Source organism: Psammomys obesus, unplaced genomic scaffold (genome assembly GCF_907164565.1).
Source record: "Psammomys obesus unplaced genomic scaffold, mPsaObe1.curated_primary_1811, whole genome shotgun sequence".
Taxonomy (NCBI): domain Eukaryota; kingdom Metazoa; phylum Chordata; class Mammalia; order Rodentia; family Muridae; genus Psammomys; species Psammomys obesus.
Genome location: NW_026596079.1, coordinates 34,541,225 through 34,564,497, shown reverse-complemented (window position 1 = coordinate 34,564,497; position 23,273 = coordinate 34,541,225). Strand labels below are relative to the sequence as shown.

The 23,273-nt window shown below is 39.3% G+C and overlaps 1 protein-coding gene across 1 annotated transcript in view; it reads right to left on the bottom strand.

The window, feature by feature from the left end:
* Positions 1 to 22,904, bottom strand: part of Rspo2 (R-spondin 2) — a 161,219-nt gene extending 138,315 nt beyond the window's left edge. The window contains exons 1-2 of the mRNA XM_055626619.1: positions 22,857 to 22,904; positions 22,218 to 22,481 (exon numbers count right to left, since the gene is read on the bottom strand). Coding sequence (XP_055482594.1) covers positions 22,218 to 22,311 — 94 coding nt within the window. The 5' untranslated portion in view covers positions 22,312 to 22,481; positions 22,857 to 22,904. The remainder of the gene's footprint in view (positions 1 to 22,217; positions 22,482 to 22,856) is intronic.
* Between the last annotated feature and the right edge of the window lie 369 nt (positions 22,905 to 23,273).

Below are 23,273 nucleotides of genomic sequence, written 5' to 3'. Positions count from 1 at the left end.
ATGTCGCAGAAAATCCTAAACAAAACATACTATGATTATAAGCACATATATCAAGAGTTAATATGTCAAGAGCTAAGCACTCTTGAATTATTACTATCTAGTTCTTATGTTTACCGTACGTAGGTAGATACTATTAACATCCAGTTAACAGACAGGGAAAACTAAAACCTAGGGGACTGGGCGACTTTCTGAAGATATGCAGCTTCTTCCTAGAATGTTAGCCTTTCAGATCCTTGTTTTTCATGATGTACTTTGTACAAGTTTGTGAAGAGGAAAATCACAAGAATCCTTGAGAAAGCAAATTCCAGCAATACTGGCAAGGGGCTCGGAGCCAGCCTGCCCATGTGTGCTCACTCCGCATCACACCGAGCAGGCCATTACACAAAGCTGTCACTGGTAATAAGAGAAAGTGACAAAGTCACAGAAAAATTACAGAAAAATCTATGCCAGGAAAATAAATGTGTTAAAAATTACGTGTTTGTTTCTTAAATTTCCAACATTTAAGATATTCATTTTCATTTACCTGGAATCTTGGCCCTCCAAAATGAAATGCTTTAGTGACAAGTTACTTAGGCATTACTGTCCCCATTTAAAATTCTAACATTTAGGAAAGATACACCAAGTTCTTTCCATACTCCTATCCCAAACCAGAACTATTTTAAAGCATTTTTATTTTTAGATTATATGCATAGCTCCTTAGCCTCTGGGAAAAGAAGACATTAGATAATTCATTGTTCTGTCTCCACTACAGTTAGTTAATACTGGGACATATTTAGTGTCCTTCAAATCACTTCTGTTAAATATGTTTGTATCTATTACATTTTCAAATACTCTTTCTGCAGCCTCAGAAGAGCCTTCCAGAGGAAATGAGACCCTTTTTAGTTACAAGTCCACAGATGCTGCAAAATTTGCTTTTAAAAGATTTTAGACATCATGAGGTTAATAACAGTGGGTTATAATAAAAATTTCTAATAAAAGAGTTTGTGTGAGAATGAAATACATCCCACTGGAAGACTGTTTCTTTCAAAAGATTGTCCTACATGTCTTTAAGTTTATTTACTAAATGTTCAATAATAGACATTCATTGATGGGCAAATGTGGTGAGATGCTAATCACCTATTGAGGCTACATGTGTGGACACTCACCCTGTTTCCAGCCGATGCTGGTGGTTATTCCTAGTTCAACAAAAATTGAAAGTGAAGGGGATTTTTATTGCTGGTGTTGTTTTCTTTGTTTGTATATTTGTTTGGATCTGAAGGAGACAAGAGAGCATATATATATATATATATATATATATATATATATATATGCATATATATATGCTGTCTTGTCATATATATGTATATATATGCATATACATATATATGTATTATATGCATATACATATATATATATGCGTATATACATATATATATCCATTTGTAATGAAAAAAGCAACATAACTCACAGAATCTCTGGGAAAAACTACTGCCACTACCAAGTCAAAGTTGAATGGGACCCTATATCTGACTGTACCTGATAATAGTGCTACCTCAAGACCCAGCTATACCACTCCTAGGCATGAATCCAAAAGATGTTCAAGTATATAACAAGGACATTTGCTCAACCATGTTCATAGCAGCTTTATTTGTAATAGTCAGAAGCTGGAAACAACCCAGATGTTCCTCAACAGAGGAATGGATACAGAAATTGTGGTACATTTACACAACAGAATACTACACAGCAATTAAAAACAAAGAAATCATGGAACTTGCAGGCAAATGGTAGGATCTAGAAAAGATCATCCTGAGAGAGGTATCCCAGAAGCAGAAAGAAACATATGGTATATACTCACTAATAAGTGGATATTAGACATATAATACAGAGCAATCATACTACAATTTGTACACCTAAGGAAGCTAATTGAGGACCCTGGGTAAGTGCTCAATCTTCATTCAGAAAGGCAAATGAGACAGACATCAGAAGAGGAAGAAAACAGGGAACATGGGACAGGAGCCTATCACAGAGGGCCTCTAGAAGACTCCACCCAGAAGGGTATCAAAGAATATGCTGAAATGCATAGCCAAACTTTGGGCAGAGTGCAGGGAATGTTATGAAAGAAGGGGGAAATAGAAAGACCTAGAGGGAACAAGAGCTCCACAAAGGGAGCAACAGAACCAAAAAATCTGGGCACAAGGGTCTTTTCTGACACTGATACTACAAACAAGGACCATGCATGGAGATAACTTAGAATCCCTACACAGAAGTAATCCAAAGTAGCTCAGTATCCAAGAGGGTTCCCCAATAATAGGACCAGAAACCATCTCTGACATGAATTCATGGGCTGGCTCTTTAATCACCTCCACTTGAGGGGGGAGCAGCCTTATCAGTCCACAGAGGAAGACAAAAATGCCAGTCCTGATGAGGCCTGATAGACTAGGGTCAGATGGAAGGGGAAGAGGGCCTCTCCTATCATTGGACTAGGGGAGGGGCATAGAAGAAGAGGAGGGAGGGAAGGTGGGATTGGGAGGGGATGGGGGAGGAGGCTACAGCTGGGATACAAAGTGAATAAACTGTAACTAAAAAAAAAAAAAAATGAAAATAAAATAAAATAAAACATTGTCAGAGGCCCAAAGCAATACATCCACCATTCTCACCTGAAGAATCATAAACAGCACAATGTTCTAGAAAACCACTGGCAGTGAAATCAAGAGCCTCACATCTCCAGCTTGATGGTAAAGGGTATGGATGAGCCAGGACGCCCAGGCTGAACCTCTAGTCTGCCACACCAACTCTGTGACCTTGAAAATACCATTCACTTATCAGCACCTCTGATGCTTCATCTGTAAAATGGGAGAAAATAAGGCCAGTAAAGAAGATTTGGGATGACTAAATAATACATGGCCTTAAGAACTACACTTGAAGGAGCTGAAGAGTATGTTGGTGATGGGAAACTTGCCTAGCAAGTTTCCTTAGGCTCTGAGTTCAATCTGCAGCATCACAAACCAAAACAGAATGAAACAAGAAAGTATGCTTGGCAAAAATTAAGTGGTCAATGACTGTAATCATTATAATATGATATGGTATCTATTCTGTCAATGATAGGTAGAAAAAATGTGGAAAATACATAAAAAATTCACTGATAGTAGCATTTCAAATAAACAATCAGGTGTTTTTGAGTTTTCGGTATTAGATATTGAAAGATAGCTCAATGTGTAAGACTGCTTCTTGCTCATCCACAGAGCCAGACTTGGGTTCCTAGCACATCAGGCCATGGAGTTATACACACTCACCTGAAACTCCATGCCCAGGGCACCTGGTGTGCTCTTCTGGCCTCTGCAGGCACCCACCTGCACTCACATACACATAATAAAAAAATCAAACCTTAAGATATAATTTTCAGCACAAGCTGCCCAGTAAAAAAAAGATTTTAAATTTTCTTGATGAATATTCTATGGTCCAGACATTCCAGATTGTTAGAATAGCTAAAAGCACACGCCTGTGACTTTTTTTTTCTTAATTTTATGCTTATATCAGAGAAGAAGAAAAAAATGGAATGAAAAATTTCAAAGTTTTCAGTGATCATTACTTCATGAAAAGATTACTGGTAGTTTGGTATCTATTTGCTTCCTAATAATTAAGGAATTTTGGAAGTCATATTTGTTTTAGAAACTCATAGACAAACTATGAACAGAGTGCAGGGAATCTTTGAAAGAAGATAGAAACACCTAGAGGGGTCAGGAGCCACACAAAGAGAACAACAAAACCAAAAATTCTGGGCCGCGGGGTCTTTTCTGAGACTGACACTCCAACCAAGGACCATGCATGGAGATAACCTAGAACCCCTGCATAGATATAGCCCATGGCAGCTCAGTCTCCAAGTGGGTTGGTTCCCTAGTAATGGGAACAGGGTCTGTCTCTGACATGAACTCATGGGCTGGCTCTTTGATCACCTCCCCCTGAGGGGGTGGGGGAGCAGCCTTACCAGGCCACAGAGGAAGACAATGCAGCCAGTCTTGAGATCTGATAGGCTAGGATCAGATGGAAGGAGAAGAGGACACCCCCCCCCCATCAGTGAACTCTGTAAGGGGAATGGGAGGAGATGAGGGAGGGAGGCCAGGATTGGGAGAGGATGAAGGAGGGGCTGTAGCTGGGATACAAAGCGAATAAACATGTAATTAATAAAAAAATTTGTAAAAAAAAAAAAACAGAAAAAATAAAAATAAAAAGCTAACTCCTTACATGAATGCAGATGCAAAAAACATACTATTTGGTCCCCAAACCAAACACCTAAACATCTTGACAAAGTAAGTTATTGCAAAAAACAACTTCCAAAAACCAAATATTTTTAAAGCATGGAAGGAGTAACTGATGTCTTTATACTCAAGTATTAAATGTTATTTATTTGTTTATCTACTGTAAAAACGCAGGTTAAAGAGAAGAATTTATCCTTTCTTTTATGAATAAAAGAACATGTACACATTCTTCATTCTGCTTTCTGGTTCACAATATAACCAGTTTCTTTAGTTGAAATACTTTTTGTTCTTTTAAAAGTACTCCATAGCCTAGAGTGGGGCTGAGTAGGTGAGAGCCTTGCTGGAAAACCCAAGGCTTTGGGTTCGATTCCTGGCAATTATTTTTCTTTTTTTTTTTTTTTCCTTCCCAGAAATATTTTTCAAAATGTACTCTGAAGGTACTTTATGAACAAGGAAACCACACCAACAGAATGGTATTTTTCTAGAAACAGGGGTCTTATAACTTACATACAGCTTAATTTCACAATTTATATTCATAACTAATAAAAGCTCCTTCATTTAGTCTTCCCAATAATTTTTTTAAACGTGAATATAATTGTTAGATGTAAAAAGACTTATTTTATTTTATTTTTCTTATTAGTTACATTTTGTTAACTCTGTGTCCCAGCTGTATCCCTCTCCCTCATTCCATTCCCAACCCCACACTCCCTCCCTGGTCTCCTCCCTGCCCCTTTCCAAGTCCACTGATAGGGGAGGACCTCCTCCCCTTTCATTTGACCCTGTTTTATCAGGTATCTTCAATTCTATACCAGTGTTAACTTGTAGTAAGTCCAGTTTTTAACCAGATAAAGATTTGTATAATCAGGAAAAACTACCTGCAACCATAAACTAGGAAAGCGTCTTTTTTTTTTTTTAACAATTTCTCTATCAACCACTAAAGATGAAATCATAAGAACTTTTTCTATAGGTCTACAAGGTGAATGTATCCAGCAGAAAATCAGCATGGATGGGCCACTGGTGCAGAAGCTAAGTGCTTAGCTTCCACGTGGGTCAAGCTTTGAGAAACTACTTTCTCTCAGGTGGCATTCTCTGTATTCTAAACACCTCAAAGATGTTCCTTCTTCTTCTCTCTAAATCTTCCTCATGGTGGTTATGTTGTTGTTTCTTTTTTGGTGTTTTTTATTTGTTTGTTGTTTGTTTAATGAACCTTAAAGTACACCAGGCTGAAGCAGCTGCTTGCTCACTTGGAGGCTTTGCTGAAAACCAATAATAGGAAATGTCATGAGAAGACGCCTAACAAAGTTCAGCTGACAGAAGCTGAAGATCTGATCTCCCCCATCTGACAAGTAATGGTCTGACACAAACAAAAACATTTGATTCTCCTGTAGTGAAAATCAGCTGACTGCCTTGGTAGAAGCAGATCAACGTTTTACTGTGAAAATTTAGTAGTAGCGAATGGAGACCTAGGAAGGTTTTTGTTTTGTTTGAGGTTTTTGTTTTGTTTTGTTTGTGTGTTTTGCTTAGGTTCGCTATGAGACCTCGCTTTCACAACAAAATATCTAGGTTTGAAAACAAACAGTTTTAGGATCAGATGAAAGGGGAGGAGGTCCTCCCTAATCAGTGGACTTGGAAAGGGGCAGGGAGGAGATGAGGGAGGGAAGGTGGGATTGGGAGGGAATAAGGGAGCTGGATACAGCTGAAATACAGAGTTAATAAAATGTAACTAATAATAAAAAAATAAATAAAGTTAATTTAAAAAAAGATATACAGGAAAGCACTAAAACAGGCCTAGGGCTATGGAATAAATAAATATGGAATATTTAAGTAGAAAAAAAGAAAACAAAAAGTTTTTAACAGACTTTCAGCTAATAAATGTAGAAAGATTCTTCTTATGGCACACTGTTTTGCAACCTTAATGAAACTGATGACTCAGACACAGGTCATCAGTAGAAGAAACCATTAGATGAAAGGCTAATGGGAACCTGACAGCGAAGGGATCAACCAGCCAGTTCCACAATAGCTCATCTTACGATCACAACATGTGTGTGCTCGTGCCCTCTGGTGTAATGTATCATGAAGCTCACAGAAACTCTTGTGAAGTACCCTAGCCAGAACTGTGAATCTAATCCAGGTGTCCAGAAAAATATTTAAGCTGGCCAAAATTGTGGAAGATAAAGGAAGAAGTCAAATGAACCACACAAAGGAGCAAGTGGGAAAATGCCAAAGGTTACATATTCCGTGAAAAACTCACCTTTAAAAAAAAAATCCATGGATCACACATACACACTCGTGATCACACACACACACACCACACACACACAATGAGAGGTAAAGAAATACTATCCTAAAATGGGGGAATCTAGAAGAACTGTGATATACATGCAGAAATGTCTCAGGAAAATGGATTAACATGAATAATAATGTTCTAGTTTGCTTTCTGTTGCTGAAATAAGCATCACGACCAAAAGCAGGTGGGGTGAGAGAGTGATTTATTTTATCTTACAACTGCCAGATCACAATCCACCACTGAGAAAAACAGGACAGGAGCCTTCAAGAAGGTGGCAGAGACCACCAAGGAGAAGTGCTTATTGGGCTGCTTCTTCTGGCTTTCTTGAACAGCATTTTTATATAGTTCAGGCCAACCTGCCTGCCTAGGGGTGTACCACCAGAGTGAACTAGGATCTTCTACACCAACTGATGATCAAAGGTATGACTCCCCATATGCCCACTGGCACGTCTAACAGAGGCAATTCAACTGAGTGTCCTTCTTCTCAGGTATGTCAAGTTGACAATCAAGATTAACCATCACAATTGTAGGCATTAAATTACAACAAAAATTTTAAGAGAATCTTTAGGTACATTCAACCAAATGAATGAGTTGGTAGTAGGATTTTTAAATGTTGCTTCATGCATGCCAGCTATACAAAAAGAGCTGAGGCAAGTGAGGAAATCTACATATATGGTTAATAATGGCATTGCCAAGGAAAAAATAATTTTGTTATGTACATGAATGACATTACAATCTGGAAATATCGTGCTCATGTTTATAATAAATGTATTTAGAAATATATAGCATAAGACAGCATAAACTTGGTATTTGCTTTATAGAACTTCAACACACAAAAGTAAAATTACACATTAATTATAGAAAATACCTTATTTAATTTTCATGATAGAATGAGGATTTATATGCTACTTTACCCCTCTACCATCCTGTGCACTTTTTAAAGTTCACAGAAGCTTAAAATGAACAAGACCTACAGTTGACTCACTAATGTACATGTAGGAAGTCTGAAAAGGCCACCCGGACATTAACGGCTGCTGAAAGGGGGGGATGAAACATCTTCAGCATGTAGCACCCTGAGTGACTGTGGAACCCCAAGTGGACCGTCTGCTGTAACTAAGTACATTTCAGCAACACCAAATAAACTCGGTAGAGTGTGTTTATATGCAGGCCTGTGTGCCATGTGTGCAACAGTTGAAGAAGAAGAAGCAGGGAAGCAAACGAGGACAGAAGTTTCAGAGGAAACGGAGTTGGGAGTGATATAAACAGAATGCTCATATACAAAATTCTCAAAACAGCCAAATAGTCTCACAAGAATTTTAGATGTAGCATAGCAATAGAATTAGCCCATTTGCTTCCCAATGCCAATGTCAGGTATTGTTCATAAGCACAGAGAGACGAAATGACTAACACCACAGGTCATGATAGCAGGTAACCTTGACATTACTTATATTGCTTCCTGAAGAGTACTCACAGCTCTAAAAGGATAGTAAGCTTTGGGGGAAACAGCTGAATCCCATATTCAGCTTCAGGAAAAGGGCTATACATGTATTGAGTCTATAAAGGAATGAATAAGCAAAACTTTAGATTCATGCGGTTAACTATAACTGTACAAAGCAGAAAGAAACTGGGAATTATATACGCCAAACATTAACATGCATGGAATATCTCAGAGATAAAATACTGCAAACATTAACATGCATGGAATATCTCTTAAATGTTCCACCCCCTAAGTCACTGTGTCCTCAAGTCCTTGAATTGCAATTAAGATGACTCCTCCTTTATGCGAAATACACATGACTTCTATCAGTACTACTGGTCAATCACCTATGGTACTAATTACTGTTATCACCACATACTGGTATCTGTTCTATGGGGCTATTGTGAAAATAAGGTTTAAGGACTATAGATGTTGATGTGCAGTCAGCATGTTATATGTATTACTGTGTACTTCAAAAATATACCTTATTTTCAGTACCTGTTTGGAAACAGGGTTTTTATAGTTGTAAACAAGAGACCAGTAAGTTGAATGTTAATATAGTATAACTGGTATTCTTTGCCTGCCATTATTTTGTTTTAAAACAAAAATTCACCAAGTATCCCTGGCTGGCCACCCTGACTTCCTGATCCTCCCTTCTTCAGCCTCATAAGTGCTTAGATGAACAGGGCTGTACCAGCACACCTGGCATAGCTGGTTCTCATTAGAAGCAAGGGAGAAACACAGGAGGAAGTGAGCATACGAAGGAGGAGACAGGGGCTAGAGTCATCCCACCAGCCGTCCTGGGGATGCCGGTCTAGCAGAAGCAGGGAAAGACCACAAGAGATTGTCCTCTAGAGTCTTAGCAGAGGCTTAAGCTTGCAGACTTATTATTGTCTTAATATTAGACATGCTGCTTCTAAACCTGTGAGAAAGTAAGTCTCTGGTGTTTTCATCCAACTAGAATGTGGCAGTCGGTTACAGCAGCCCTAGGAAATACTACAACATCATAATGTATGCCTCCAATATACTTTTGAAAGAAGCATCATTCAGAACAGTACAGAAGACTGCCATGGGTTGGGGACTTCATTTGCTTTATTCTTGAGTCAAGATAGATATATTTCTTAATACATCCCAGTTTTATTTTGTCCCAGTCAAAAATCAATACCTCTTAATACAGCCCATTCTTATTTTGTCACATCATAATCTTGGGATAAGTCAAAAATCAATAAAGTTCAATGTGGTATCACACACCTATTATTTCAGCACTAGCAAGGCTGAGACAGGGGAATCAGGAACTTGAGGTCAGATGGGGCTTCGTAGTAAGACTATGTCTAAAGAAAAAACAACAACTAATATCCATGGTCTCCAATTAGTTCAAACAATTAGTTATATGTGTTTTGTGGTTAAGTTTTCATTAATAAATTTATCCCATCCCTCCCAGTCACTTTTCACTGCTTTATTTCTACAATCACCCAGCATATTAAGTGTTCTATACTACTTCACATTCTACAAAAAGGGGGGGGGTTGTTGCATACAATTTGTCTTTAATTGAATCGCTAATAAAATACTTCTTCAAATAAGACTGAAGACAGAGGCATCCACTAGGGCAGAGAATTCTCTCCAATGAATGTCAATCTCTTATTTATCAAATACAGTACATAAGTAAGTAAGTAAGTAGCTGAAGTTATGTAAGGGATGCACCTATACTGCTGGACCCAAATAGTTGGTTAAACCCATTATGCTATTTCAAATTGCAGCTGTTAATCAATATTTGTCAAGTACTTATCTTGACAAAGTTCCTTCATTATAGAAAATAATGATTATATGATACCAACTCATGCTGGCTGTAGCTGTAATTCTCCAAACTGAAATCAATGACACTTAAGAACTGATAAACATGCCTTCTTTTAGGAATTCAGACCAATCATCAAAGCGCATTACTTATTATTGGAGGCCACACTGATCGTGTAGGCATTTGGCGAATACTCTAAGAAGCAATTTTGTTTCATGTCCTCTGTTTAGAATGGCAAGAGTCTCATCTTTGTTCAAACACTGTTAACAAGAATTCAACGTAAGTAGCTATTAGGTATCACATGGATTCAGCTGTCCACATACTAATGTTTCCTGTGTGAATGGTTCTTGAACATCATGCATTTGGAAATTACCTACTCAATATACTCCCATAAGGGTTCCTATTGCTTGGAAAAAGCAAACTAAAGTCAAGGTGTTTAAGTGTCTCTTTAATTAGTAATTACATTTTATTTTGTTTAATGGACAGTTTTCTAAATATCAATATTTACTTTCCTCCCTGTGTATAAGTTTAATTCTACATTAATTCAAAAGAATAGATAATTCACAATTTCTTCCCACTTGATGAGCCTCGTACACTGGAGACTATGAACATGTTTCTGCTTTTTTTGTTCTTCTTTCTAAGACTAACTGCATCCCCCATTCCTTCAACCCTTTGTCTTTAAATTCAAAACAAATTTGAGTGTTTGCTGCACAGAAGCCTTTAGAGTAGCAATGAAATCATTTCAAGTCACTGGCATGTTGAGGTCAGCCCTGGTAGCTACAAAGGATTAATGCGCAAAGGATCTCTGTATAAAGGAGCAAGTAAATCACACTGACGTCCCGATTCAGGCATGAAATCTATAAGCAGTAGTTTTTAAGCTTTCTATCAATTTTCAGATAACACGCCTTAAAGGAAGAGGTAAAGGTCTTTCATAATTAGCAGGATTTAGCAAGAGTCATATTGTCTATGCCATGACTTGCCATCAGGAGTGGTCAAACACACTTCCCCAACTCCACAATATGCTAGCCTCAACCAACCTACTAAAAGTAATTTGGGAGACTGCCACTTGTCCACTTTACAGGCATCAGTGGCTGCTGTTGGTTGTTCCTAGTTAGTGGGTCTCCTGACCCCAGAAAAATTTCTCCATTATGCTATGCTGGAGAAAGTGGGTAGCAACACATATGTGAAAGAAAGGCTACAAGAATTCTACCTCCTCTACACCGTCAGGTAGGTGTAGAGAGCCTTCAAGAAATGGAAAATTTAAGCAAGTTTGTTCATTCCACTCATCTATCTTAGGTTGTTTTCTACCACCATCTCATATCATAGACCAGAACTAGCACCCAAGAGCCCCTCACAGTTCCCCAAAAGACCTGACCCTTAAGCATCTGAGCATAGAAAGAGAAGGAATGCAAATATATGAAAGAAAGCACCTTTACAACAACATCAAAACAAAAGTGCCAAAACTTAGCATTAATTTTCCACAAATTATTTTTATCTATAAGACACACACAAATCAAAGACCAAGACTGCTTCATTTTAATACCTACTTCGGTATGGGAACTGGGAATCCTATCAGAAATTCTCTCTAGTTAACTGGACCTTCAGCAAGCATCTCTTAGACAGAGAAGGGCATTATTAAAAGAGCACCAATAGCCATGGAATGACAGAATAAACGTAGTTACCTCAAAGTGTTCTATCTTGAGGGGGGTATACAGAATGTGTCATTTGATCATAGGATAAATACTACACTGTGATTCGATTCAATTAATCCTCATAGAGAGAGAACAGATTGGGCATCCCAACAGGACAAATTTGAGCTTCAAAGTCTTGAAGGAAAAAAAATGGGGGGTGGGGCATTAGCTAACTGTGCAGGTTAACAGTGACATAGCACAAATCCCTGTACATCATCAAAATCTAGCTTTGAGCACATGAAAGATGTGTTGGAACGCATGTGAGGAAAATAATGAAATAATCGATTTTTAAAACCTAAGTTACATTTTATTATACAAGATAGGAAAAGCACACTTTTTAAAAATGTAAATTTTAAATTTTCATATAAGATTAAATGACCATTTTCAGAAAAAAAATAACAGAAAAAAATGACCATTTTCAAGCACTAAAATGTGAGGGATATATGTGCATGTGTGATTAATCCATTTGTAATGATTAAAGAGAAATGCTAATTTGGAGTTCTTTACACAACTCCAAACTTTATCAACATGCTTTAAACTTTAAAGCATGCACTTTAAAGGAAAATATTTAAATAATCACCTTAAGCTGGCATTTTTATAAGCGGGTATAGAAGCTAGTGTTTAACTGCAAAATAAGACAAATTCGAACTTTAATATCCATGTCACAAGCATTAAAACTGTGAGGTTGGTTTCTGGAGAGAAGATAAGGAAGCCAAGCCAAAAGTGCTTGGGAACAGTTAAAGTTCTAAGTACTCCTTGCTTTTGTCCCTCTATCTAATGATATCAAGATAATCCCATTATCAGTGGAGAAAGCAGAGCAGGACTGCCAAGAAACCGAATAGACAGAACCCTACAGAACCTTACGAACAAAGCAGGAAAAGAATGCAAAGTGTGCCCTCTATTGGCCTATACATTTTAATTGCTGAGGTGGTTGATTCACAAGTTGTCTATCTTCTCGGCAATAGGTAAGGGACAACAGCTATCATGGTATAAAAATCATTAATGTGCTGACAAAGAAGCTAGGATCTAGCACGCCATCCCAGAATGCACGAGTGCCAAGCCCTGGCTCGAAGCATTCTGTAGACGGAGACTGTGATACAGGTCATCTTGTAGCTGGTGCTGTGTATCAGCAGCTGAAAATTACAACAGGTTTTTATCACTATAGCTATCTCCTCTATTTCCATACCAAAGCTGACACAAGACAGTGGGGCAACCATTACACAAACTAACATCTGTGCATAGGTAAAGACCATGGAAAATTGATAGCATCATGGGAATTTCATATTCGTGGAATAGGAACTGAGTCTTGACATGAGGCACTGTTTGTCTCTGTGGAAAGGTGAAGAAGGTGCCTTGAAAGAGGTGTGTTCTCTTAGGGAGGTCTCAGCCACTAGGAAGGTTAACTATTATCTTTTGAGGAAGGGAACTATGCCAAAAGAATTGACAAGTCTCTGATGTGGCCTTATAGTAGGTGTGCCCTGGAGAATGGCTGAAACCCCACACAGGAAATAAAAGCTTATAGGAGACAAATTTTTCATCACTTTGAAGCAGTCATTAGACACCATGTTCATTAAGGTTTCAATTAACCAACATCTCTTAAACTATTAAAGGAAAGAGTTGGAGCTTGGACCAGTTGGACACTTTAGGGAAAGGTCTAGATCTATATTGTCCTCCCTGCCCCTCCCCAAAGGAAACAAGTTTTGCTTTTAATTCCAGGGAGCTCAAAAAAGCTGTTGCCCCTCTCTTGAATTCCAAATTCATCACGTCTGCTCAATGGAAAATGTCTCTTTGGTAAGTATTTATTTTATCAATATATCATTAAAATGGAATGGCTCCATGTAAATTATAAATGTTTTCCTCAAGTGACAAGGTAAGAAAAGTTATCTCTAATTGGTTCCACTATATTTTAGAGTAAGGAAGTAAAATATTTTAATGTTTTTCTATCATTTATCGGTTATTTTGACTATAATGTATGTATACCCATAAAATACATGGCTCTACATATGCATGCATAAAACATATGCAAGCACAAATACATACATGTGTCATAGTCACATGTTCTGGCTTTTGGAGTCTCAGAAATAAGAAGTAGCTATAACTCATATTCTAAATTGGTGAAAACATACCAATTATGCAAATTTTCACTACAGTATACTTATGGTCCCTTAATTACTCCATCCTTAACTTCCAGTTATTTAATGTCAGTTCTTTATTAGTATAATTATGAGGTGTAAGATATTTTGAGAGTAATTAAAGTCTGTAGTCTCCAAATCTTTTGGATCAAAATTTAAAATGATTTCTATTTTTTTGTAAATATTTATATAACAAAATGCTGATTAATTCTGAAAGGTTGGGATCTAGTTCTACACATTTTTTTTCTTAACCATTAGGTTTAAAATTCACATATTATGTTACTAAGCATCTCATCTTCCTTATCAAGCAAGCACCACCTACACATAACAATGAAATGTCAGGATTATGAAAGGAATTATGTAATCTAACTCTAGATTCACATCCTCTTCACATCTACGAAGGGACTTGACTACATAGACACATGAATATCCCTGTGACTCTTAGAACTATGATTTTTTTTTGGATATATTATATCAAAGTTGCAAGTATCAAAATAAAGAGTAAGTGCTTCTTTCAATAATTTATCTATAATATTACTATGAATGTCTTTTAAGAAAGTGCCTATCTTTCATTTAATTTCTCCTCAATGACTTATTCATTCATATAAATAAAGTATCCAGGGTATACAAGTCCATTGTTGCTCCTATCTATAAAAGAAGTATTTATAGAAATATAGGCATGCCTGTTCCAGGAATTTCTCTACCCTGTCTTCTAGTCAAAAGCCATCTAGGAAACTATCAAACTATCATTTAAATGACAGGCAAGTGCTTGGGTCCAATGCATGTGTTGGCATACTAGAATTTCAAAGACTGACACCGTGTGCTGGTTGGGGATGCTCTTAGACATCCATAGTAAATAATGAGATTAAAACTGACAGTTGGACATTAAAACTTCAACTATGTGCAAAACACTGTAAATCCTAAGTCACCAAAATTTCCTAAGGATAGACAATGAAATCTATTCAATATCTATTTGTTTAGCTGCAACTTGTGTAGGGAATATTCTGTTGGGTACAGCAAGGAATATCAAGGTGTCAGTACCATAGTGTATGCTGACATACAGAAATGCAAAGTAGGAAAACATGCAGCAAAATAACCAGAATAAGGAAGAAAAGAAGAACCATTTAGGAGTAGCATGAAAAGCTAAAAAGTTAAATAGATATAAAGTCACTCGGCCTCAGAAAAGGCAAGCAGGTAATTCCAAGAAGGCTGTCTAGTGTTAATGGCTTTGTGCTAGATAAGTGCTAGATAACCAACCTAACACTTTCAACAATGCAAGTGAAGTAGCCTGATGCAGTTTAACTATGTGATGCTCTGGGAAGGGAGACGGTGAGAACATCCTTTAATCAGAAAGTTGCAACACTGACTACCATTAGCAGAGGCTGACACAAACTCTGTGGGTAAGATCCAGGCTGGATGGTTTGATGTTTATGAGCAGTTACTTAATATGAGTAGATCTGTGGCTGGGAATGGTGCATGTGGCAGCATTCTGTTTGTTTGCTTGCTTGCTTGCTTGCTTGCTTGCTTGCTTGCTTGCTTGCTGAGACAAGGTTTTTCTGACAGCCTTGGCTGTCCTGGAACTCATTCTGGAGACCAAACTGGCCTCAAACTCACAGAGATCTGCCTGCCTCTGTCTCTCTGCCCCTCTGTCCCTCTGCCCCTCTGCCTCCCAGTGCTAGGATTAAAGGCATGTGCCCGGATTCTAAATGGCTGGAGTATGAAAGACAGAGATGTTGTCAGATAGAAAGGATACAAGGTCCAAGATAGGAAATATGACTGAAAATGAAAAAAAAAAACATATCAATTAAACAAATATATCTAAAGCATACTCAACAATTAAAGGATAGCCTCAACTGAAATAAACTGATAAAAAAAAATTTAGAAGGCAAAAGAAATGTCAAAGCAAGAGCAAAACTTACAGTCTTAACACACAGAAACCCCATGAGTGGAAACCAGGAACACAAGCAAAGGCACGTATCCAGGGGAGAGCCATGAAGAGGAAATAAGTTGTCAAGCCCGAGTTTACATAAAACATCTATCCAAGTATCACTGGTTGTTGGGAAATCACAGTGTGATGTAATCTGAAGCCTAAAACTAAAAGCTAAGAACTAAAGTTGAAAACTGCTTTGGGAAGTAAAAGTTGAAGAAACAAGGATGGAGAGAATATAAAGAGAATAAAGGTAAATAAATAATAGGCCCCACCTGATCTGAATAAGAACCAACAATTGGGAATGGAGAGAAAACTGGAAACAAAACCTAAGATGTGGTATCACTGGGTAGAAGAAGAAACCTTCATTGAAAAAAAAGAGATAATAGGGTATCTCCGGAGGATGAGTCATGAAGGATCAAATTGTTGCCACCAGGAAAGTATAGAGTACAAATGGCCATCAAGAAAACTTTTTTGCAGACTGGCAAGATGGTTCAGTTGTCAAGAGTATTGGCTGCTTTTCCAGAGGACTAGGTTCAGTTGCCAGCATCCACACGGCCATCTGTAACTCTGTAACTCAGTCTCTCAGGGGATCAGCATTCCTAGCCACCAGGTCTGAGGCAACAATTGCACATGTAGTACAGAAACATACCTGTAGGTGAAACACCTACACATATACATAAAATTAAATTACAAAAGTATTTGGCTGGCTGCTTGGTTGGTTGGTTTGGTTTGTTGTTGTGGTGCTGGTGGTTGTTTGGTTGATTGGTTGGTTGGTTAGACGGTTGGTTTTTGGGATTTTATTTTTATTTTTATTATTTTGAGACAGCATTTATCTATGTGGCCCCAGCTGTCCTAGAACTAGCTCTGTATATCAGGTTATCCTTGAACTCACAGAGATCCAATTATCTTTGCCTCCCATGTTCTGGAATTAGATACCTGCATCACCACTGTCTGGTCAATTATGAAATTATTTTTCAAAGATAATCTCCTCATCAATCTTTGTTTTGCTGTTAAATAAAACTATTATAAGAGCAAAGACCAATAATCTTGAATAAATTTCCATTTTTCCTTTCAGAAAAAAAAGAATGGCAATAGAAGCCAGATTATAACCAACTTCAAAATGAATGTTGCCTACAAGATGACTAAGCACAGCAAGCAAGAAAACCAATGTGAAAAGAGGGAGAGAAGAACAGTGATATGACAGTGAACAGTGAACAGTGATATGACAAGGGTGGTGAGGGAGCAAGAGAAGGCAAAGGAATGCATGTGACATGAGGACAGAAGGGCCACTATCTGAGAAGCAGCAGGTGGCCAGCAAGACAGGAAATGATGGGAAAGGTCAGTGGCAGGGATTCAAGAGGAACAATGTATGATGGCATGTATGTGTGGAAAGGCCATAACAAAGCCCATTATTGTGTATGTTAACTAAAATAGTACTAATAGTTTAAAACAATACATTGGGTTAGCAGCACTGCAGAATAGCTGAAAAGTCCAACAGAGAGAAAGGTCCCTGAGGAGAGAAGAGAGGTGAGATAAGCCTTGGAGAAAAACACGCTCATCTCATCACCCTACCTTGATCCTGATTCTTACATCCTTAGAAGAAAACAAAGGAAAGACTAAAGATGAGGAAAAAATCATTTTAGTTCTAAAAAGCTAAATCTCCATTATCAAACCTTTTCTAATGTGCTCTCTTCACACACACACACACACAAATATGCATATATAGACACCTTCATCATAATAGGTACATATACATCTATTATACCATGATTATCATCTGGTACTTTTGTTTCAGCCAAAACTATGATATGGTCATCCCCTAGGGATTAGTTCTTGATTTCCTAAGCATAATGAGAGGGCAGGATAATGACCCTAACATCATCTTGAAAAGTTCCAAAAATTTAACTTTATCATCACCACAAAGCTTAGCACCTCTTTTCAACAGAGATCAACAAATCAAGCATTATGGCAAAAGATTTATCTGTCATTTATCTCCTGGAGTTGGGGGATAGGAATGACTATATTCAAAAAAGGAGAGAAAGAGATTTAAAGGCAGTCAGTTGGTATAAAAGAAATAAAAGAATAAGTATATTAAGTAAAATGATAACCTAGGAACTGGCCAATTCCTGAATAAATCAAGAGGTAGGTTTGCATTAAGGAATTAGAAGTGTCATTTTCAACCTGTGATTGCTGCAGTATTGGATTCTACTCAGGCTTAGTTGGAAGAGTAGATAAACTATGCCAGAATTAAATGGAAGGCTCAGAGAACATCACCTATTCTGAATCCTTTCCAAATGTCAGTGGCAAATAAGATGTTGGTCTGAGTTCAGCAATTTCCTGACCTCGTTGTACTGGTTAAAACACTGGCCAGAAAAACTGATGCAATTATGCTGGAAGCAAAAACAGCCAATAGGGGGTTGGGGGAGTGAAGAAAAGAAAAGAAAGAGCATGTTTATGTTGAAAGTTAAACACCACATCGACTTTTCTGAACTACTTTAGAACTTAAGAAAGTAAGCATGCATACAAAATGTATTTTGAAGCTTTTAAGTGTAGGTTAATATGTTCCATGTGCTAGTTTGTATTTTTTGAAAGGGTACTGGAAGAAATAAGCTATTATTAAAAAGTACTTATGGAAAACAAATACCTCCAAGTCTCATCGTTGAATTATAAATGACAAACAAATTAATTTAGCTCAATACAGTTAAGGAAAAATTGTTGTCTTTTTCCCCAACCTCAGCTGCCAGAAACACACCACACTGTTCATGATAAACACTTCATCTTTGTAGATGAAGCCAAACTTAATTTTGTGAACACAAGATGTTAGGATGAAGAAGTGCTGGAAGCTTCTGAGAAAAAATGCAACAAGCAACAGTCTCAGAGTGCCACGCCTACCAGAAACACAAGCCATAGGCCCCTACGTGTCTCTTTCCTATGTGCATCCCTGACTCTGCTATAACCAAGCAGGTCTGAGGGAGTGGAAGTGGAAGAAGATTAAGCAACCATATTCCAAGCTCAGGAAATTCTGAAAGGCCATAATAATAAAGTTATATTTTACATTTTCAGTAATTCAGCTTTAAAAAAGTTGTGGCTTGCAATTGCCCCATAAAGTAAGTAAATAAAACTAAAGAACCCCATTTAAGAATGCAATTAAATCACAAGAAGCCAAGACAGAGAGAGGGGTGGTGGTTAACAGTAGCTCGTAGGGCCTACATACTGAGTGAAGAGGAATGAACGGGCTGACAAATGTGAAGAGTTACTATGCAGACAAAACGTAAGTTGTCCATCAGCCTACCAAAATATTGGCATGTGTGTCCCTTCTACAAAGATATGCATTCTCAGCACTGTGCTTGTACCCAATTAATAAAATTGTTTCAGCTGGGCCCTATTAGTGAACATTAAATGCACCTCTATGAAATAAAGGGAAGAAAAGCCAGTGGTAGTCTATGATGGTCTTCATGGGACAAAGTTTTGCCCTAAAGTTGACAAGGTTCGTATTTTATTTTCTCAATCCCCTGGATATCTTTGAAATAAAACATAAGGATAAATGATACATTTGCTCTCTATTTCTGACTGGATGCAATTGATTTTAACTGACTAAATGATCTGATCCCGGCCAAAGATTTTATTTCATTAAGAAAATGATATTAAGGAGCATCTGAGATCATGGAGCAGACTAAACATAATGCCAAAGGAGTTCTGAGAATGTGCCACAGTGAAGGTTTGATTATTTGCAGATGGAATACAAAAAAGAAAAAAAACTCAGGTCCCAGGGGCAAGGCTAGCCATTCCTGGTGCCATTGCTGCTGCCTGTATCAGAGCACAAAAGCCAAGGAAATCACTCATTTTTTATGCTACAACACCTTTTTTTTTTAAAAGTAGCAATCACTGTTTTTCCTAGAAGGTAATATTTAACTGCCACTATGCAAAACAAAGGGGCAAGGGGACATGTTGGTACCACAATAGGCTCTAGCATGTCAACTGTCACTCCTGACATGATATGGCTGGTAGTCAGGCATTCACACACACACAAACACAAAAAAAAAAAATTAAGAAAAAACTAATTTAAATCAATGTCCTTTGGAAAAGCCAGTTGTTTGGTATGCACAACAATTGGTGTAGGATCAATCAGTGGACATGAGATCAATTAAAATCAGCTTAAGTTTGTGAAGAGGGACAATACACACAACTTGAGTTAGATCTCTATTCATTTCAATATTCTCACAATACAGCCCTTAAGCTTCCTTGCAGGGCAGAAAGGCTACTACGACCCTGCGCTGTCTAGCCAGCCCTTTAAGGAGTTCCACTTTTAATTAAAAACACAGTGCGCCCTTTGTTGGCACAGATAGTATGGTCACTTTAAAAACTGTAGTTATTTTAGGCATAAACTTGGGATTCAGGGAGAGACATCTGTTGAGGGAGAGAAAGCCAGAAACATACTTTGATAGGCACTTTTGAAATAGCCATACCGATCGACATGTACTTGAGAGCCTTCAAACTTTATGAAGCGACAAGGTTGATTTGGCACATGTTACTACTGCATAGTTTCTAGGCGGGTTTTTAAATGTCAGAGCTTGAGACTGAAGATGGCAAATGCTACAAGAGATTTTGCTAAAGCAAGCTCTGAAACAAAATAGGATCTGATTCAGATACTTAAAAAGAAAAGCACAGGCAGAGAGCCTGGGAGATGGAGATGGCCCTATAAGCAAAATAAATAGATGCAGTATCACTCTTGGCCGCATGAGTGCTGTAATGCCTTTCTCCACCAAGCAGCATCTCCACATTGAAGTTTTCAGACAGGGTGCTTAATTCTTCTCCACTAGACCACAGGGTGAGTCAGAAATCCATCACTGAATTGGTAAGTCATGTAACAATCAAGAATGTGCCAAGGATCTTTACGTACTTCTGTGTTTTGCAAAACTTATGCTCTTTGGTGTTCACAACAAAATCGATTACAATTCCAGTTTTTAAAAGTGGGTGTAGCTTCTCCAAACACTGTGGACCACAGTAAAATAAAAAGTTGCCACCTCTGCCAAGCAATACCTGAAAATTCAATGATGGCATGGAGAAAGGACACCCCCTCCCTTGAGAAGGGGTGAGGAGGTAGAGAGTAATTTTTCAAAGACAGATACTCTCACAGCTTTGAGGAGGAGTTTCTCCCTTATGTTTTATACATAGTAATCTCTGAAAATAAGTTTATTTTCCAAATGTCAGAAATGAGTCAGAGAAAGGATATATGTATCCTTTATAACAAGCCAGTGATACATGGTAACAATTTTTTAAAAAACCCAAAAATAAATAAATAAATAAATAAATAAATAAATAAATAAATAAATAAATAAATAAATAAACCACTGCTTCCTTCAAAGTCCAGTATCATCAGCGACCCTGAGCCTTGCTCTGGAATAGACCAAGCTCTTCAGCTCATGAGAACAGCTTAATGTCCTTCAAAATGTCAATAATACTAATGATGATGATGATGATGATGATGATGATGATAGTCTCCAAAACTAGCAGGATCAGAGTCCTTCACCCACCACATAGACATTTACAGCCTGGAAAAACAAAATCAAGGTCTACAAGCCTCATTACAAACTCTAACGGTGAAAATGGCCAAACTGGTGGTCAGACAACTGACTTTCATCAGGTGCTAACAAAGGGCTGTTGTGCAAGAGCCCTGCGCTGGTACTTCAAACACTATGCTAGTGTGGTGTGGTTTATGTTTAAGTCCCTCCAGAAAACCTCATTGTGTCTGGCCCCACATGCTCAAAAATGCATTTGGGTTAGCCACCGCCCCCAGTAAAACTGAAGACAGTACAGAAGTGAGCGCTCACCAGAGTCCAATTCTCTAAAATTTTTCTGGAGGTTTCTTTCACCCTTCACACAGGTGATGGAGAAGTGAGCGTTTAAAAGGCCTCCAATTAATTTCATTGAGGACAAAAACTCTTCTCCGAAATTGCTGCTTTTGAGAAAGCAAACAAACAGGGCAATATGAGCCTATTTTTAAAAACATTCACGCTGCAGGGGAGAACTTCCTGAGAAAGCCAGAGCAGGGGTCGCTACTTAATTCATTAAGTTCCCATCTCTTCTCAGGTTCCAGAAAAGAGGAACAGTGTGGCTTTTCTCTTGGCAATTCAGGTTCTCTCATGCAATTTGACATTTCTCGATATCCCTACCACGCCACACACACCACACCACACACACCACACCACACCACACACACCACACCACACACACATGCCAGACCATGTCTAAAACTATCTGGGGTAGGATTTAGGGAACACGTGGGTCGGGAAATTAAAGACACTTGGACTGTGAGGATGATGATTAAGAAGGGGAAAAAGGGAGAACACTAGAAAAATGGGTGCTACGTAAGAAATATGATCCAAAGAAGAGTTCAGGAGAGGCGACACAGGCTGTGAACCACATGATGAATCTCTGAGCGCTTGCGGGAGGGAAGCCCAGCTCACCAGGCTCCCAGCTCTTCACTGTGTGTCTCAGCACGCCTGATAGGGGCAGAAGAAAGCCTTCTGTGGAGCTCAGAGACGCTGAGAGTGGGCAGCTGTGGAGCACAAGCCTGTCCCCCCCGAGTCCCCAAAGCCTAGCCGTAAATGAACTCTCCCGACACTCAGACCTACTCTGGAACCCCACGCACCTTCAGCTGAGCGTGACCCACCTCGCTTATTGCGTCTCCATCGGTTGCCTTGGCACTGGCTGTAATCCATACAGTTCAGAATGATGAGGGCAAAAGAGAAGAGGCGAAAACGCATCTGGACGGTGGGTCTGGGGAGAGACACCTCTCAAAGCCGAGGAAACGCGGGCTCCTGCAAGGAGACAGCGCGGGTAGCGCTCCTAGGAAGGACCCAGAGACAGATGCCACTGGCCCCGGGGCTGCAATGGTCAGTTTGGCTCGATGAGCATCTCCCCTTCCGCCGTGAACCTAGGAGAGGAGGAAAGAGAAGTAGGGTAGACGAGGGACGAAGAGAACCCGAAGGAGCTAGCTGCACCTTCGCGCCTCTTGCTTTAAAGAAAGGAGGGAGGGAGGACGCGAACTCACTGGCAGGAGCCACGCAGCACTTTAACGCAGATGGCACAGCTGCAGGCGACTTGGAGAGGAAGGTGATTACAATCAGTGAATTAGCAAACTCTGCCGAGCAGTGGCTTCTGACCCTGGGGAGAGGGCGTTGTGCGAGCTCTGCCGAAGGAAAAGCGCTCAAGCAGCACCCGAGCGCAGGGCTTTAAAGGGGCGCTCTCCTGCCCTTTGCTCCCGGGTTGGGCTATCCCAGCGCCGCTTCACCAGGTGTGGCTCGCCTACCGTGCGCTCCTGCCTCTGCTGCACGGTGTGCCTAGGCGCGGCGATCCATCCTAGGCTCGGGGAACAAGGAGGGTTTTTTTAGTCAGCACGTGGGCTCAGAAAAGTTTGCCGACACCCGCCGGGAGCTCTTGGCAGCTCTGGGTTCCCGCCAGCAGCAGCAGGGTTCGCGGACCCCGAGAGTCCCGGGGACTGGCTCGCCTAGCAGGAGCGCGCGGCCCGGCAAGCGCGACTGCTAGCGCTGGGATGCTGTGTCTCGCTCCGAGAGAGTGATTCTTGGGCGAGGGGCTCGTCCACTCTCCTTTTGGCGTCCGGGTCCAGTCGCTGCTCCCACGGCTCTCTCCACCACCACTGCTGAGGTTTCTCCCTGCCTGAGCTAGGGGAGACGGAACACTGCCTGGAGGCCAAAGGGATGTGGCC